General features: G+C 42.3%; 1 protein-coding gene across 1 annotated transcript in view; it reads right to left on the bottom strand.

Annotated features, from left to right (window-relative positions):
• Nucleotides 1-17,978, bottom strand: part of ADA (adenosine deaminase) — a 274,533-nt gene that overhangs the window by 152,724 nt on the left and 103,831 nt on the right. The window contains exon 3 of the mRNA XM_086932554.1: nucleotides 4,537-4,656. Coding sequence (XP_086788680.1) covers nucleotides 4,537-4,656 — 120 coding nt within the window. The remainder of the gene's footprint in view (nucleotides 1-4,536; nucleotides 4,657-17,978) is intronic.

The raw sequence follows: 17,978 nt of genomic DNA, 5'->3' as shown, positions 1-17,978 counted from the left end.
GAAAGGATCCCATTCATAATTAGTCTGTAATGCAAACCAGAACCCTTTGGACGCTCTAAAGGGTCATTAATCATTTTCAACATTGTATTATTCCTACATAAAGTCTACTGAAGGCAGCAATAGTGTACTTGGCACCATAACCTTACCAGATACACAAAAAGACAACTCCTAAAACGAAACAACACATACGAAAGCTGATCAGCGTGGCATTTTTGATCACATGGTGTCAGCAAACAGGAAGTGTAAATCCGCCATTTGCTTTTCATGAACATTTCGGGGCAGATTCACAAGCCCCTTGAGGCTCCTTGCGCCACCATTGCTTCACTTTTTTTTACGCAACAGCGGCACAAACAAGGCAGCCAATTTACAACGTGACGCATCTAGGGAGATACATCACATTGTAATGTCTTGCATCACATTATACCTGGGCCATGTATAACAAATGCAGGCTAGGCGTTCCCACGCAAAAAGCCATGTAGAACTGACGCAGTGAAATTTACAACATTACACTGCATCATCTACGCCTTCACTGCGTCAAAATCCCTCTGCCTGCTCAGACCAGGCGTAAGAAACGACGCAGGGCTTTTTTATGGGACTCACCTATCTGTTGGGGCACATTGCTGGAGTTGCGTCACTTTCATGAGCAACTCCAGCAATGCGTCACTTTTGTGCCAACAGATGCGTCAGTATTTCTGACGCCATGGAGCACTGTATTGTAAATACAGATCATCCATGGTGGTGCAAGGACATTTGGCACTGGCGCAAGGAAACTGACGCATTTATATAGATGCGTTAGTTCCTTGTAAATCTGCCCCTCAGATTTGAAAACTGATACCATTTTATGGAACCAGTATCCTGAAACTGTGCTGGTTAAATTTTAGTATTTGATGTGTAATATATCACTAATTCATGTGAATTCATGTGATTTTATGTATGTGTATCTTTTATGACCAAATGGTCGAAATAAAGATTAAATAAATAAAAAAATAAAAAAATATCACTAATCCATGCACCTCAGTACAACCCCTGACTTGTCACCCTTCTTCAACAGTTTACTCTAGACACAGTTCAATGGGATTATTCTGAGCTGCACAGTAGAGGGGGCAGTGAGATACTGGGATATGTATTTTTTCTGGTTGATATTTACACATTGTACTGTACCGTTTTTAATTTCCTAATCTGGGCTGGAGAATAAAATGTGGGCCCTAGAATTATCAAGATCTTTACTGCATGCAGTTCCCTGATTCAGGTCCTTTTCTGCAAACATTTTAAACCTTCTTTCAGTAGCTGGTAAATATGCACAGAAAAGCCGTTAGTTGTACCGGGTGTCCTCCCATATAAGGTAAAACTCATTACCGTGCATGAGGTAACCACTGTGGATATACCACTGTAAACAATTCGAGTTTGGACTAAATAAATCTGATTTACAAAAAATTTCCAAACCTAAATTGGATTTTGGTATCCGAAAAAGTTATTGCCTAGTGATGGTTAAATACCAATCTTGATTAGTGCAAATTTACTTTTACAAAGTGTATATGTCTACTGGAAGCTAGTCAGCGTGTTGGATTTCCTGTATTCGCAAATCTAGGAGAAATGTGAGCATATTTGAAGGGCATCCTGCAGGTGTGTTTTTATATAAAGCTCTAGTGCTCAATTTGTCCCATTAGCAAACTACAAGACTCATTTGAAGCGTTCTTTGTATACTGCAATTAAATTAAACATGTTTATTCGAACATTTATGGCAAATAAAAGGACACAGTAATATAAGGAAATGTAAATATAAATCATTGCACTGGTCATGTAACATTTTTTCAAATTCATGCAAAGGTAGGTTTCAGCCAATTTAAAAATTCACTCATAGGCAATTTTCTTGCAGTTTTGAAATTCAAACACCTAGGCAAACTGTGTGATATAAAAATATCTGAAACATAACATTGTGACCAAAGGGGCTTCATCCCAGATAGGCAGCTCAATGAATTGACCTTTCAAGTGGTGGCTGCAATCGATGTAGCTCAAGAAAAAAAACTGCCTCTGACCATAGTAGCTGTAGACGCGGCGAAGGCATTCGACCAAGTTGACTGGAACTATTTGTGGTTGGCGATGGAAAAATTCGGCTTTCCGACGAACTATATAACAGCTATTAAGCATTTATACTCAGACCCAACAGCAAAGGTCCTAGTAAATGGTTCTTTGTCAGAGCAGTTTCATATTTCCCGAGGCACTCGTCAGGGATGTCCCTTATCCCCCCTTTTGTTTGACTTGTATATAGAGCCTTTCGTTTGTTTATTAAGAGCCGATCCTATAATTAAACCTTTTAAGATTGCGGAAGTGGAGTTTAAGTTAGCTTTGTACGCAGATGACCTGTTAATGTACACTATAAATCCGGATGTGGCAATCCCTAGACTATTAGATCTTGCAATAGGGTTTGGTAACATTTCGGGGTACGCTATCAATGCTGAAAAGACGGAAATAATGGAATGGAACCAGCAGTCTAGCTCGTTAGGGAAGAAGAATAAAATGAGGTACCTGGGAATCCACTTGGTTAATGAGATAGATGAAATCCCCAAAACTAATCTAGAAAGGATCATCAAGGATACAATTGCTTTATTGCAACGCTGGTCGTCTCTGCCTTTAAACATATACGGGAGAGTGAATCTCCTGAAAATGATAGTGCTCCCTAAGGTCACTTTTCTATTTAATGCCATCCCATTATCCTTTCCAGCACCCTTAATTAAAAAATTACAGGGAAAACTGGGCTCATTCATTTGGAATGCCAAAGGCCCTCGCATAGCGTGGAAGAAATTAAGAAGGGGTCTCAAGACGGGAGGACTCGCCTTTCCAGATTTAATGCTGTATTGCCACGCTTTTCATTTTAAGCATTTTAGAATTATGGCGGGTCATATGGACCAATCATCAATGGGGCTGCTATTTTCTGTTCTGTTAAAGGAGGTTCCTCAGGGTTCCAGTTTTTTTCTTTATAAGTTTGGAGACCCAAAATTATTTTAAAAAGTGAGGTTGAAGATCTTAAGGTCAGCCTTGAAAAATTGGGTATTCGTAAGGACTAAATTAAACATCACCTATTACGCACCACAGGCACCCATATGGGACTCACCAGGCCTCCCAGCCTGCCTTAATGATCAACTGTCACTACCTTTGAAACAGGCAGGGCTGCAGAGGTGGGGAGATCTGCAGGGAGATGGCCAACTCTTAAGCTGGGACGCATTGTACAATCTAACTAGGGGGGCCCTGACGCGGTTTAAATACTATCAATTGTCAGGCTGGTGGACAACGAGATCTTGGACACCTAATGATAATAACCCCCCTAACCCTAAATTTGAGGCGGTAGCTAGAAGGGGTAAGTGGAAAAGCCAAATATCTTTTTGGTATTCGGCTATGTTAGAAGGGGATGATGTGACGGAGATTGAAATCAGTAAATTATGGTGTAACACTCTCACCCCGACTAATGGGCCTCTTTTGGATTCTTGGCGCGATTCCTTCAGGGTGTTGAATGCCATAATTAAGCCGGCTGCGTTGAAAAGGAATCATCTATTCACAATGTACAGGGTCTATATAACTCCGAAGAAATTGGCAAAATTTTCAAATATGAACTACAACTGCCCAAGGTGTGGCCTCTTGAAGGCCGACGATGTTCATATGTTTATGGATTGTCCTGATTTAACGGAATATTGGGGGAAGATAAAGGAATTTCTGGAAGAAGTCCTCTTAATGCCTATAGCACTCCCAAGGTTCACAGTCATGTTTGGGCTAGTGATGAACTATCAAGTTAATGATCTCTCCACCAAATTTGTATTTTTCATCATCCTTTTAGCAAGGCGCGAGATTTGCAGGGCTTGGAAAGATCCAATTCCCCCAACCTTTGCTAATTGCCTGAAGCAGATTATGTTGACTTGTAAATCAGATGTGGCATGCGATCCCAGAAGCTTGACGAATGTGTGGGCAGCCTTGGTGGCATGGCAAGATCGATGATTGGTTTTCCAATGATTTGTCTAGAGCCCTGCTGGTTCCCCGTACTCCTAAGTAGCAAAGGGCGCACACGGATCGGCGAAAGAAAAGGAGTTTGGAGGGGAAGGGAGTGGCTACTTGAGGGTGCGGGCAAACCAACTTGCATCAGGCCAAAACCAACGAGGGTCAGTACAGAACGGCCAGCAGTGCATGGAGGAGTCAGTGTCCCATCAAGAGTTCCATCTGTGATATATGAGGATTACCAAAAAAACTAAAAAAAAAAAAAAAAAAAAAAAAAATATCTGAAACATAACATAACAATGTAACATAACAATTTAACATAAGATTATAACACACAGTTATAGCACGGGATATCTTTAGAAGACGAACCTGGACTACAAGACATAAGTAAGATTACATAACACAATATTAAATAAAGTAGCAGAATTCAAGCACAGTGCAAATAGACCTTTCCTTTGAACAATAAGTACTGACTAAATTGTTTTCTGGCTCTTGGCAACAGTGTTAACCAGAAATGCTAAAATATAAATGTATATTTTTGGAATTACTTACGCAATTGCAGGCATGTAATAACTGAATTTAGTGAGGAATTCTGTAAGTGATATTGGTTCTTTGTAAGAAACGAGCTTCAGAAGACTGTCTACGTTTTCGGGTAAAGAAATATTTCTTTTTCTAGAATAGAAAAAAAATATTTTTGAAAGAACAATATTTTATACATGTGCATTAATTAGAACATGCGAGGGACTAGCCAATCAGAATTCTAGAAATGCACACAATAACTGTCAATATAAGGATATAAACAAAAAGTAGACAAGAAACTATATTGTGTAGATTTATAATCAATGACAACAAAAGAAATACATGCAATATATAAAGTACAATAAATGCTCTGAAATAGTGACTTAGGTAATTCTGGCTTTTCATGCAGAAATTAAAACAGTTAATCACAGCTATAACTTCCAACCATGATCTTCAAAGTCAATCAATTCCTGATACTTTTTCACCTTCGAGAGGAGTAATCACTAATTTGAAATGTTTGCTACACAGCAAAGATGACTTTTTAAATCTCCTTTCAGGCCAACATCTATTCCCAAATGTTTTATCCTGTAAACAGCCTCCAGAAAGACCAGTTACAAGAATTTACTCTGAAAATCAATCAACTGTGAGCATAATCTCAGGGTATAAGAAGATAAACAACAAATTCTGTTATTTCTTTTACTCTTATCCTTATATCCTACATTTATAATAATTGAATATATTATAGTCTTAGCTGTAGAAATGAGATTTTAATTGCTGCTGAAAGGTTCGAATCTAAATTTGATTTTTCCATCATAGAAAAGGTTCCCGGTATATAATTAGAATTTTTATAAACTGAAGGTAATGTTAAATCTTTTAAATAAACAAACCTCTTCTCTTGTTTCCAAATATTGTTTACATTGCTGACAGTTCATTTCAAAGAAAGCTTCCTACTCAAGCACTCTGTCATGAAAGGTGTTGGTTTTAAATTTCTCAGGTAACTGTCTTTAAATATTAACGCGTTCAATGAATACACATCAGCTCCAGCAAAGGCATAAATATAATCCACAAACTGAATGCGGTTTAGACCTGTTAAAGAAGGAGGACCAAGCTCGACTATTTGACAGTTCTTTCTTCAAGATCCCATATTAAATAGTCTTCAAATGCAATTCACAAAAATGTATCCTAATTTTTTTTTTTACAGGGAAAACTATTGACCCATATAACAGAGTCTGGATTAATTTACATTTAATAGCAATGTGGGCCAGGGCTACCAGCACCCCATTATTGTAAAAAAACATTTCAACTATTGATATACTCATACATCTCACCGACAATAGAGTAAAACGTTGATTAAATGAATTGTCTGGTCAGAAATGACTCCAAGATATTGGGTATTTGTGACATACTCATTAAATAAGGGACCTGTTTTTTCCATTTAAATTCGGATTTCTGGCAGTCTAATGACATAATTTTGGTTTTAGACAGGTTGTGCATACACACATGACTAACGTTTATCTCCCAACTTAGGTATAAAATCATCAGCATTATACAAGTCAGACATGTATAAAGAAAATAACAGAGACAGTAAGATGCCTCTGTTTCATACCTCTGGCAGCAGAAATTCTATTGGATAGCCTTCGCCCACTGATCAGTTTCATTTGGGCCGAGGTCTGCCAATGTAGACCACCAAAACATGAAGGAGCGACACAGCCATCCTTAATGAATACAGTATGCCCCAAAAACGGTTTCTATATGCTTTATCAAAAGCCGTTGAGTAGCCTAAGTAACAACTGCAAGCTTAGTTCTTTCTCTATTAATTGCATGTGCCGCTAATAAGCTCAAGTTCATAATATTATCTGGCATGGAACATTTCCAACATAGCAGTTAATCTTCTAACATAGGATTTAAACACATCCCTGGACTTTATAGGTAGTAACAGAAGGCACTGAGCATTTTTAAGCATGCATCGGCTGATATTAACAAGCATTGGCAAAACCAATAGGTCTCTCCTATGCAAGATTTATTGACATTGACATTTTTTTCTGCCATGTTGTACAGTATCACGGCTCCTGGGCAGCATGGCTGAAAGTAAAAAAAGTGAGAAAAAAGAAAAACAGGTGCTACGACATGGCCATTGTTGACTGCTTCATAACGCTTGCATCAATTCTTTAAAAAAATGTTTTTTTACTTTTGGCCACGCCACACAGCAGCCACAATGCTATAGAGCACGGCTAAATAACACAAACAACCAATAGATTTTACATAGGCAAGACCTATTGGCTGTGGCAATGCTTGTTAACAGTGTTGTCTCAACAGTTTCTAAAATTCAGCATTGAAGCAGAGAGCAGATTTGCTTTTTCTTTACGTTTTGCAAATGGTGGTGCACCTTCCTCGCTAACACACTGAGCAACCTGTCGCCAGCTCTAGTGTTAGGGAAAATGTTTCTGCAAGTGGCTCCACTTATAGGGCAGGGGCTACATTAACATAAAAGACAGTCTAAAGAAACAAAAGCGTGCCTTTCATTGCTATCCATGTAGTCTCCAAATGGACTGCCATGAAAAACACATTGGGTATAAACATAAACAAGGTTGGAAGGTACAAATACTAATTACTGCCAGGGTAAAATCCGTATTCATAAGCGAGAAGTTAATAAATCAAAGCCAGTCCACTGCCAAAAAGCACAAGGCAAATGTCTTTCAGATGCGTATTTGTCATCCTTAAGAATTCCTTTTGCAACTGATTTTAGATACAAAGGGGCCTGGTGGTGGTGCTATTACGAGGTCCAGCTGGTTTAAGCAATGCCCTGCTGTCAACACCACCTCCAAACACATGCAGGCCCCAGATTAGAACCCGAGAAGGGCCCAGAACCCTGGAAGGGGTGCACATGGAAATCCGTTTTAAGCATGTTCCTTCTTCCAGCTCCACAGAATAAAAGCTGCTTGGGTGGTAGCAGTAGGGTGTCACTGCAGGATTCAGTGCCGAGCTCTGCTGCCCCTACATTAATCACTGACACATCCTGATAGGTCTGATGGTTACTACATACTGCTGTCGAGGCAGTTTCAGCTCTTTGGCGTACAAGTAGTTGTCTAATGCATTCAAGAATGCTTCTCGGACGGGGTATTTATGCACAGCACAAGGGATCTCATAGCACACTACTTGAGTAAAAAAACCTATCTACCTCCTGCTAAGAGATGCAATGGCACCGAGCAGCTTTGTGGGGGCTCAATGCATTCATAAAACACACACCAGATGCCTGCTCTGCACTCGCTGCTACAAGCATTCAGCAACTACAAGAAAGTTATCAAACTCATCTTTTAAAACTGCAAGTAGTGGTAGGTGTTTAATGTGTTGTCTGTCACTCACCGGCAGTCTAAACTCAAAGTTCTCCTGAACCAATAGCAGCAAGTACCTCTCCATCATACTGCTACCAGATGGTGCTATCTTTCCCAATTATGTCACATGCGTCATGCCTTGAAGCAAAAACAACCATACCCATGTACACAAAAGAAGGATTGTTGTGCATATGGATACGGTCAGGGCCGGACTGGGAATGCAAACCGGCCCTGGAAATTAACTTGGACCGCCCACGCGGGGGGCCAAGAGGAAAACACAGCAACTGCTGTTGGTACAGGTGGCCAATATTGCAGCACTGCTTCAAAACCGGCCCCCTCTACCAACACCCCCTCCCCCCAGTCTCAAACTTGCCCCCACTCTTTTGGCCCACTAGGGACACGCCAGTGCCCGCTATGGCCAGTCCGGCCCTGGACACGGTGGCCATGTCAAAGGAGAAAGTCTCATTCGGAGAATAGCTACAACATATGAATGGCCAAGAAGCATACTGTATCGTCCTTGCTTTCTCCAAGGTATTTCTCAGCACAGACTACCAACTTTAAAATCGATCTAAAACAGAGCAATTGGAAATGTATCTGTGTCGTGCTTTCTCAGAAGGGTACAGAGGTGTGTGGGAGGAGACAGAGCGACAGATAGCCCAAGCACTGATGTGGAGTGCTCACAGACAAAGAAAGCAAGTAGCGAAGTAGGAGGGGGTTGGGGCACGAATTAGGTGCCCTGTGAAAATAACGTCTGACATTTGATCTCAGTCTTTGGATGCTCAGCAAATGTGATGAGATAAGAACATGATTTACAGCCTTGTTTACAAAGGCACTCATGGCAAGTGAAAACACAAGTGCTCCTGATGAGGGCTCTTAAACAAAGAAAGAAGAAGTTCATAAAATGGTCAATCAAATCAGAGCAGTGGATGGATAGAAGTAATTGGTACATGCTCTCGGAGAGGCCTACTCACAGGAAGAGACATGACATGCATGCCATGGACAAATGGGGAATAAAAATAGGAGCGCGAAGATGGAGCCAGCAAATGGGAAGCCTATGGGTGGGCTGAATCCCACAAAGTAAATACAACATGTATTTTGGAGACAGCACATGCACTGTCTAGCTGAGACCTAAATAATTAGCTTTTATAGTTTTGTTTCCACTTTCCTCCTTCTTGCAACTTTAACAATTATTTTCTGAAATGCCTTTTCCCTTCTTAGATCAGCAAATCAAATCAAATCTATTCATCCATTGACTGAATTACATTAATCAAGTTTACTGCCCTCATACTGAAGTGCAAGATGGTCATATTATTTTTTCATGAGTACATCTCATGCATCTGTGAATGGTTGCTTGAATGAACAATCAATATATACAATATTCAAGGAAGGAAGATTATCGTACACTAGGACAAAGAAGGAAATGGCCAATCAGAATTCAGATGATGCAAGCAATTACTGACGATAAAAACCTGCATCCCTGGTTCCTAATTGGATTCTGTTATTATGTACATTTGCAACTTATTAGACTAAGCCACTTATTGCCATGGTGAATTGTACACATGAGCCATTGTAACCTGCAGGCTAACATGCTCTAAGAATAGGTATCTGTATGATTCATTTTTTACTTCGATGCTACCGTAACGTGTGTTGATATAATCATTGTATGCTCCATAAACCAAAGTAGAAATGTACATGTAAAAAAAAGGTACATTCGTAACTTGCTCAATGTTTTGTATTCTTCTTGTCTTAATTGCTAATCAGAATGTATCTACACAATACACTGCTTATCTCAGTTGAAATCCACACACTGTTATTTCTTATACTTATGACTATTGAAAGAATTGTATTGAAATGCTACTCTTTACTTACATGTATTGCTATTAATAAAAACACAAGCATTTCAATCCACCTGCTTCCAGTGGTCCTTGTAACTTAGGTCCACGCAGCCTGGCGCTGGCGAATGTGAACCCTTAATATCGAACCCACAATATCGGTGAGACAGAATATCTAGGACAAAATCTCGACAGGTAATTAAGTTTAGATTCTCTATACCCAACTTAACATATATGTACCAATGCAGTACATGTATCTTGAAAATACATATATGTGGAGTTAGTAGTAGTAAATCTACACTTCCCCATATGTTCCCACCTTGAAATATTTCATCCCTCGATTTTCTACTCTCAATATTGTTTTATCTTGATATTGTTTGTGCCAATATTCAGCAGGAACACCATGCAAAGTAAGACTTCTTTTTGACTTGTCCAATCAAGCGGAACTCCTTCTATGCTTACCTTATTAAGAGAAAAAAGACCATGTCTGTGAATGTTTGTCATCGCATTTCAGATTGTAGACATAGAAATGGTCCTTCCTTCGTTAAAAAAAGGCACAATGATCAAAACATTTATTACTAGTGGTGGCTCGCTGAGGGAGGGCTGTGGGGCGGCGGGCGGTGGAGGGGCAGGGTGAGGGGTAGTAAACTCTGGCATAAGGCGTAACAAAGTAAAGTAAATAAATAAATAAAACAATTAACTTTGCGTGCGCTGCAACACCAACTCGGCAACGCAGCACAGGCTATGTTTATATGCCGTATGCCTGAGTTTACTACCCCCCCAACCTGCCCCACCACCCCACAGCACTCCCTCGGCGAGCCGCCACTGTTTGTTACCAAATTGTGTAGATGACAACTGCTATGGAATGTCAAGACTGCCTACATTTGATTCCACTTCAAGCCTCTTTACTAATTACCTTATACATCCTCCTTCTTAGATCACTCTTGCAGGAACTTGTGTTATCCCTGCTTTCCTTCTCTCACTCTTCATATCTTTCTCATCCTTCTTTGTCCAATTTCTGACTGTCTATCTTGCTCGAAATCTAATCAGTGGCGTAGCAAAGAGGCGGCTGGCGGTTCGCTATGCAGTATGAGTTGCCAGCAAAACCCCCCCCCGCTTTTACAAGCATCACATGGTCTAACTACGCCACAGAGTCTGATAATGGAGCCTTCTATACCGACTCTTAAAGTCCCGCTCCCTTGTTAAAGTCCCTTCCCTTTGGCTCAAGCCTTTAACGCTGGAGCGGGCCTTTAATAGCCGGTTTAGTCCGCTACGGTGGGCTATAAGGCTGTTTTAAGTTCCAGTCCTTGAAGATGAATGTCGGTGCCCACCACATGCAACCATCTCAATAAACTAAGCACTGGACCAGGGCCTCACTTGAACTGGTAAAGAAAGGCTTGCTTTATATTTTAGTACAGAATCAGAACAGGTCAGCAGACCTCCAGGGTCGAGGTCAGGGTTGTAATGTGCTATATCATGGTGTGAACTATTGCTGCCTGATTGCCCTTCACTCTGAGGCCTTCACCTGCCCCTCATGGCACCTTAATTCATGTGACAGGCAATTATCGTAGGATAAGCGACTGCTCTTAAATTGCCTAATGCTTAGTTAAGCTCCTGTCTTACCTGAAGGAATAGAATCAATGTGAAAGGTGGCTCAGTTACTTTGCTTAACATCAGCTGGGGTCCAAAGTCAATCATTGGAAAGCACCACTAACATCTCAAATGACCTCTTTGAAGTACCCATCACAACCAATGATAAATGAAGTAACTCCCTTCATGAGTGGGGCAAAGCTGTGGCTTATTTTCACTAGAAGGATGTGGTGATATAAGAGTGTTGGGCCCCTATGAGCTACCATGTCATGAAATAAACATTGAATCAATTACATAATTCTGGAAAGCTCAGGGAACCACGTCCTTTCAAAAAAGGCCCTGGCTCTGACCTTTGCTATACCTGTCCAGAAATATGCAGCCACGCCGAAAAGTGCTTTGTAAAACAATTTACAATCTGTCAACATGTCTATTAATATCACCTTTCAACTCCTAACTTCAGAAAAACTGGTCCTGTGGCATGCAGGGGCCTCTTACCAGAACCGTATCCACACCAGAGAAAAAAAGAAAAGTCTGCGTTTGATGCTTCACACATTTCAACGTTAATTGGCTATGTCAGTGTGACAACCACAAAGAAATTTGAACCGAAAGAATCAACCAATTAACTCAGTCGATGCATATCACTCATGAGGTGATACTACTGCCCTTAACTCTCTGCATCGTCACTTCCGCAGAATGAACCTCTTGCCTCATTACATTCTTTAAATTCACTGCCTTGCAGAAGGCTGAGCTGTCACGAACTGTTAGTCAGGGCTTCTGGAATTATACGGCAGGTGAGGACCAAATTATGTGGCTTGTTTGACTAAATTATGCAGCAAAAAAAGCAAATTACTAAGCGTAATCAGGCACATTTTGAAGTGTCACTAATTCATTTTTACACATTTTAACAAATTAACAAGACAAATGTTATATTTTTAATAATATCAGTTTAACACCTAAATACAGCAACCAGCAAATAAAAAGGGACCTGCCTCTGCCTAATGGAAGGTCTGCTACTGAGTAACAGCACAGTAGCATTTTAGTAACCTTTGTAATACATTTGGATTTGTCTGCGCTAGAAACGTTTTTTTGTTAAAATCTACAATTTATGCAGAATATGATGGAGTATGTGGCAAGTGTGGCAAATCCACAATTGTGCGCAAGAACAAGAGCTGCAGAATCACACACTTTCAGAGGTCCTGCAATTGGTGTACTAAAGTCTCTTCCACTGAAGCATGTGATATTAAGGTTATCAAACAATGTCAACAAGCTTCCTGACCAATTACATATACTAATGAAGCTCAAGCCTGCATTGGTAACCCTGCTGCTGAAGAAATCCAGTGACAATCCAGGATCCAGGATCCAATTAAGTCAAGTACAAACTCCTCAAATATTCATGTCCTTCTGCACACCAGGTCTCAGCAGATAATACTGATTTTCTGCCCTGTAACAAAAACGGCCCCAACCTGTGCGGCGCACCGGGGGATTGCCTGGTGCCTGCTATAGCCAGTCCGGCCCTGGCCATCTTTCTCACAATCTGCACCACCCTCTCCCATGCCTGTTCCCTCCGGGATAAATATGGCCCCTGACATTCTTCTGTGCTTCCCTCACAAACATCTGCAGTAAGCATGGGCGGAAAATCCGTTACGCTCGCGGATTTTGCGGATTTTCGGTAAATTCGCAATCTGCGAGATTCGCGAATTTCCCGCAAAATCCGCAAATCCGCGAGCAGCGGATTTTATGGCTTCCTCGCACTGTTCGCGTGAGTTCGCGGCTTCCCAGTTCAACTTCGCGCCCCGCGAATAAGCGCTAAATTGCAGAAATACGATCTTAGCAAAACTGAAACTACTTACCAGGTTCAAAAGTTCAAGCTCATCATTAGTAGCCATTTCCTGTAGTGCTTCCTGAGGGGCCCCTCCAGAGTTCAGTTGCCTACTTGCAACTATTATGTGACCCTGCTCTGACCCTCAGAATAGTTACACAAAGGTCCTGAATTACAGCTAAGGCAGACAAGCAGGAGCCAGGCTGGAAGTTCAAATCCAGTGACACATTAATCAGCCCCTAATTGATTATTGTCAGTTGGGGCAGGGCAGGTGTTGTAACTAATTTTGCAACAATGAAAGCACTTAGCAAGTGCAAAAGATCACTAATCAGGAAGCACTAAGGAAGCAGGTGCCAGCTAAAAAAATATTCTGTGACACATTAATCAGCCCCAAATTAATTCAGGTCACTTGAGGCAGAGAAGGTGTGCTTTGATTTGCCACAATAATGTACACTGGACAACCAGAGGGTGCTGTGATGAAACAGAGGGTGGCATGCGTGGGCCAGAGGGTGGCATGAGTAGTCAGAGAGTGGCAGTGGTGACAGAGAGTGGCAGTGATGAAGAAGAGTGTCCCAAACAGGCTGGACACGTAGAAACAACAAGTTCGCAAAACTTGCGACCTGACAGGTAAGTTCGCGTTTGCGAAATTGTACAAAACCCTCGCGAACTGGCAGAAACCGGCGCGAACACAAAAAAAAATCCGCAAATTCGCGAGAATTCGCGGATTTTGCGGATTGCGAGTTCGCAAATCCGCAAAATTCGCGAATGCGAGATTCGCAAAATTCGCCCATGCTTAATCTGCAGCTATTTCAATATGTGCTACCATATCTATATCACAATGACACTCGTATCCAATGAGATTATACCACAAACTCTGGGATCGTCAGTAAGGTATGTACTGCATTAAATGCATTCTGATATGTTTGCATTAGAACTGTCTTAACTTCTGAGTGGCATCATTGCAAGTGACTTGGGAGGATTCATACCATATCCTCTCCCCACTTTCATGGTTAGAAGTTGGTTGTTTTATGCGGCACTAACATGAAAAATGTGTTGGTGCAAGCTGCCTCCTGACAACAGCCCAGCACTTATGTTTTTTACAAATTACCCACTGGCACCATGGTTATCAAAGAATAATATTGTATGTGCATAGCTCAGTGCGAGACCAAGCACTCTTTAAAGGTGACTACCAGTATGGATGCATGTAAATCCTACACCCTGTAGTCCCCTTTGCCTCATGTAACATTTCCTTTACACTGATTTACGCGTGTATGATTAATTGTCTCTGTATGTGTTTGCGATGTAAAGTGCTCCGACACCCTACACTGGTATGAGAAGTACTATAAAACAGATAAAATACATGTGTGAGGGGTGCTATGGAGAAATGAGAGACACTTTTGAAGGGTGATCGTGAGGGAATCATTGAAGAGCCCCAACAAAGATTGTCGTAGCCTGCTGCACAGTAAGGTCATCATTTACTCTGCTTTAAAGCGAATACAATTGAATAAATAATGACAAATGTGTTCTAGAATGCACCAATTTTCTCTAAATGTTCTTAACCCCTTCGATGCTGATGACGAGCTCAGCTCGTCATCAGCCACGGGGGGCGTGTGCGGATGACGAGCTGAGCTCGTCATCTAACGCGGCTTTTAGAAAAAAGCTGCGTAGCCCAAAAATAACCGCTGCAGCGATGCGGTTAAGCGGAAAACCCAACCCAAACCCCCTGGAGTGATCAGGCTCGCTCACTGCTCTCGCTATGCAACCTACGGGGCTGGTCTTCAAAAATTTGCCAAGGCTGCTTTGGGTTTCCAGTCCAGCTCAGCAAAAAAAAACACTATTGTTGTCACTTCAGATGCAAACCTGTTATTGACTTGACAGGTGAAAAATGTTGCTAAAAACTAGTTCAGCAACCTGAGTGCTCTCCAGAAAACTCTGCCTCTCTGCCTTTTACTTTCATTTTGGTTCCCTCTGAATGAACGTGCCACTATGCTGAACCAAGTGTAGCTCTGGTTCTTTAAAGTAATTTAAAAACCATTTGAGCTAGAAAAATATGTTTTGTAAGTGAGCAACATCATGCAAAAGAATTGGGTAAACTGATAATTTTCCTGCACAAGAACGGAATGTGGAAAAGCCAAAAAAAGAAAGATTTTCAGTTTAAAATTGAAGTGCTAAGTAAGGCGGAAATAAGACACTCAGAAGACAACTATCCCTTCCATGGACCATAGTAATGTTTAATTCAGTCTGCTACTACAGATGTGACACATTTTCAATTCTTGTTATTCACAACAAAATCATTGTCATTCATTTATCCGGAAAAGTTAACAATCATCAACGGAGCCAATATGTCTGGTTTCTGTCAGGCACATGTTTGTTGACAGGGGCCCACCACCGCTAACTATTGTGGTGTTTGCAGTGTCAGCCATGTTAAAGTGATGCACAAGAATATAAATGAGTGATCCAATGGGATTGCAAGACTGCCATTTTGAAATGGTTTCTCTTGGAAGAGAGGCCATCCTGACTTAATGCGTGATTTAGAGGTTGGCATACGGGTTGGTCCAGCACATACGCAACCTATACAATCTACCTTATTACACGTGCCAAAAGATATAATGTATTTGTAAAAATGCTTAAATACAAAACTCACAGCAAGGCACCCAAACACATTTCTTGTGACATGCTGTGTGAAACACAGGATTTTAGTTTGCATATTTTAAGCCACACCTTTAATTACAATAACTTTGGGAAAGGATTCCTAGATAAGCTTCCTTGGCCACACCGGTGTCAGTGACCCTACCACTTTCTTAAAGGGGTAAAAAAGGGGGTGGTGATGGACAGAGCATCTGAATCAATCAAACACTCACACCTAGTCAAAAGATCTGGGTTTAATCCATCACCGTTCTTTAGCCCACTCTGCCACCCCAGTTCAGACATGGCTATATGCAAATCAGTCTGACCCTGTGCCTCATGGGAACAGTCCAGCCCGAACTGCTAAGCCATGTCTTCCCTGGACCAGAAACAAGCTTCCGAGGACCGTTTTCTGGCATTCCAGCCGTCTTCAGCCCGGCTTGCTTGAATCCAGTGGCAAAGTGAGCAAGGGACTCACGTCTGAGCATACCCTGCCACACTTATGGCATCCAAAAGCGGTACAAAAGGGGGTGGTGATGGACGGAGCATCTGAATCAATCAAACACTCACACCCAGTCAAAAGATCTGAGTTTATTCCATCACCGTTCTTTAGCCCACTCTGCCACCCCAGTTCAGACATGGCTATATGCAAATCAGTCTGACCCTGTGCCTCATGGGAACAGTCCATCCCGAACTGCCAAGCCATGTATTCCCTGGACCGGAAACAAGCTTCCGAGGACTGGTTTCTGGCATTCCAGCCGTCTTCAGCCCGGCTTGCTTGAATCCAGTGGCAAAGTGAGCAAGGGACTCACGTCTGAGCATACCCTGCCACACTTATGGCGGCCAAAAGCGGTACAAAAGGGGGTGGTGATGGACGGAACATCTGAATCAATCAAACACTCACACCCAGTCAAAAGATCTGGGTTTAATCCATCACCATTCTTTAGCCCACTGTGCCACCCCAGTTCAGACATGGCTATATGCAAATCAGTCTGACCCTGTGCCTCATGGGAACAGTCCAGCCCGAACTTCCAAGCCATGTCTTTCCTGGACCGGAAACAAGCTTCAGAGGACCGGTTTCTGGCATTCCAGCCGTCTTCAGCCCGGCTTGCTTGAATCCAGTGGCAAAGTGAGCAAGGGACTCATGTCTGAGCATACCCTGCCACACGTATGGCGGCCAAAAACGGTACAAAAGGGGGTGGTGATGGACGGAGCATCTGAATCAATCAAGCACTCACACCCAGTTAAAAGATCTGGGTTTAATCCATCACCGTTCTTTAGCCCACTCTGCCACCCCAGTTCAGACATGGCTATATGCAAATCAGTCTGACCCTGTGCCTCATGGGAACAGTCCAGCCCGAACTGCCAAGCCACATCTTCCCTGGACTGGAAACAAGCTTCCGAGGACCGGTTTCTGCCATTCCAGCCGTCTTCAGCCCGGCTTGCTTGAATCCAGTGGCAAAGTGAGCAAGGGACTCACGTCTGAGCATACCCTGCCACACTTATGGCGGCCAAAAGCGGTACAAAAGGGGGTGGTGATGGACGGAGCATCTGAATCAATCAAACACTCACACCCAGTCAAAAGATCTGGGTTTAATCCATCACCGTTCTTTAGCCCACTCTGCCACCCCAGTTCAGACATGGCTATATGCAAATCAGTCTGACCCCGTGCCTCATGGGAACAGTCCAGCCCGAACTGCCAAGCCATGTCTTCCCTGGACCGGAAACAAGCTTCCGAGGACCGGTTTCTGCCATTCCAGCTGTCTTCAGCCTGGCTTGCTTGAATCCAGTGGCAAAGTGAGCAAGAACGGTGATGGATTAAACCCAGATCTTTTGACTGGGTGTGAGTGTTTGATTGATTCAGATGCTCCGTCCATCACCCCCCCCCTTTTGTACCGTTTTTGGCCGCCATAAGTGTGGCAGGGTATGCTCAGACGTGAGTCCCTTGCTCACTTTGCCACTGGATTCAAGCACGCCGGGCTGAAGACGGCTGGAATGCCAGAAACCGGTCCTCAGAAGCTTGTTTCCAGTCCAGGGAAGACATGGCTTGACAGTTCGGGCTGGACTGTTCCCATGAGGCACAGGGTCAGACTGATTTGCATATAGCCATGTCTGAACTGGGGTGGCAGAGTGGGCTAAAGAACGGTGATGGATTAAACCCAGATCTTTTGACTGGGTGTGAGTGTTTGATTGATTCAGATGCTCCGTCCATCACCACCCCCTTTTGTACCACTTTTGGCCGCCATAAGTGTGGCAGGGTATGCTCAGACGTGAGTC

The sequence above is a fragment of the Lissotriton vulgaris genome, chromosome 7 (assembly GCF_964263255.1).
Source record: "Lissotriton vulgaris chromosome 7, aLisVul1.2, whole genome shotgun sequence".
Lineage (NCBI taxonomy): Eukaryota > Metazoa > Chordata > Amphibia > Caudata > Salamandridae > Lissotriton > Lissotriton vulgaris.
Note: the sequence above shows the minus strand (reverse complement) of the source record. Positions and strands in the feature narration are given on the sequence as shown.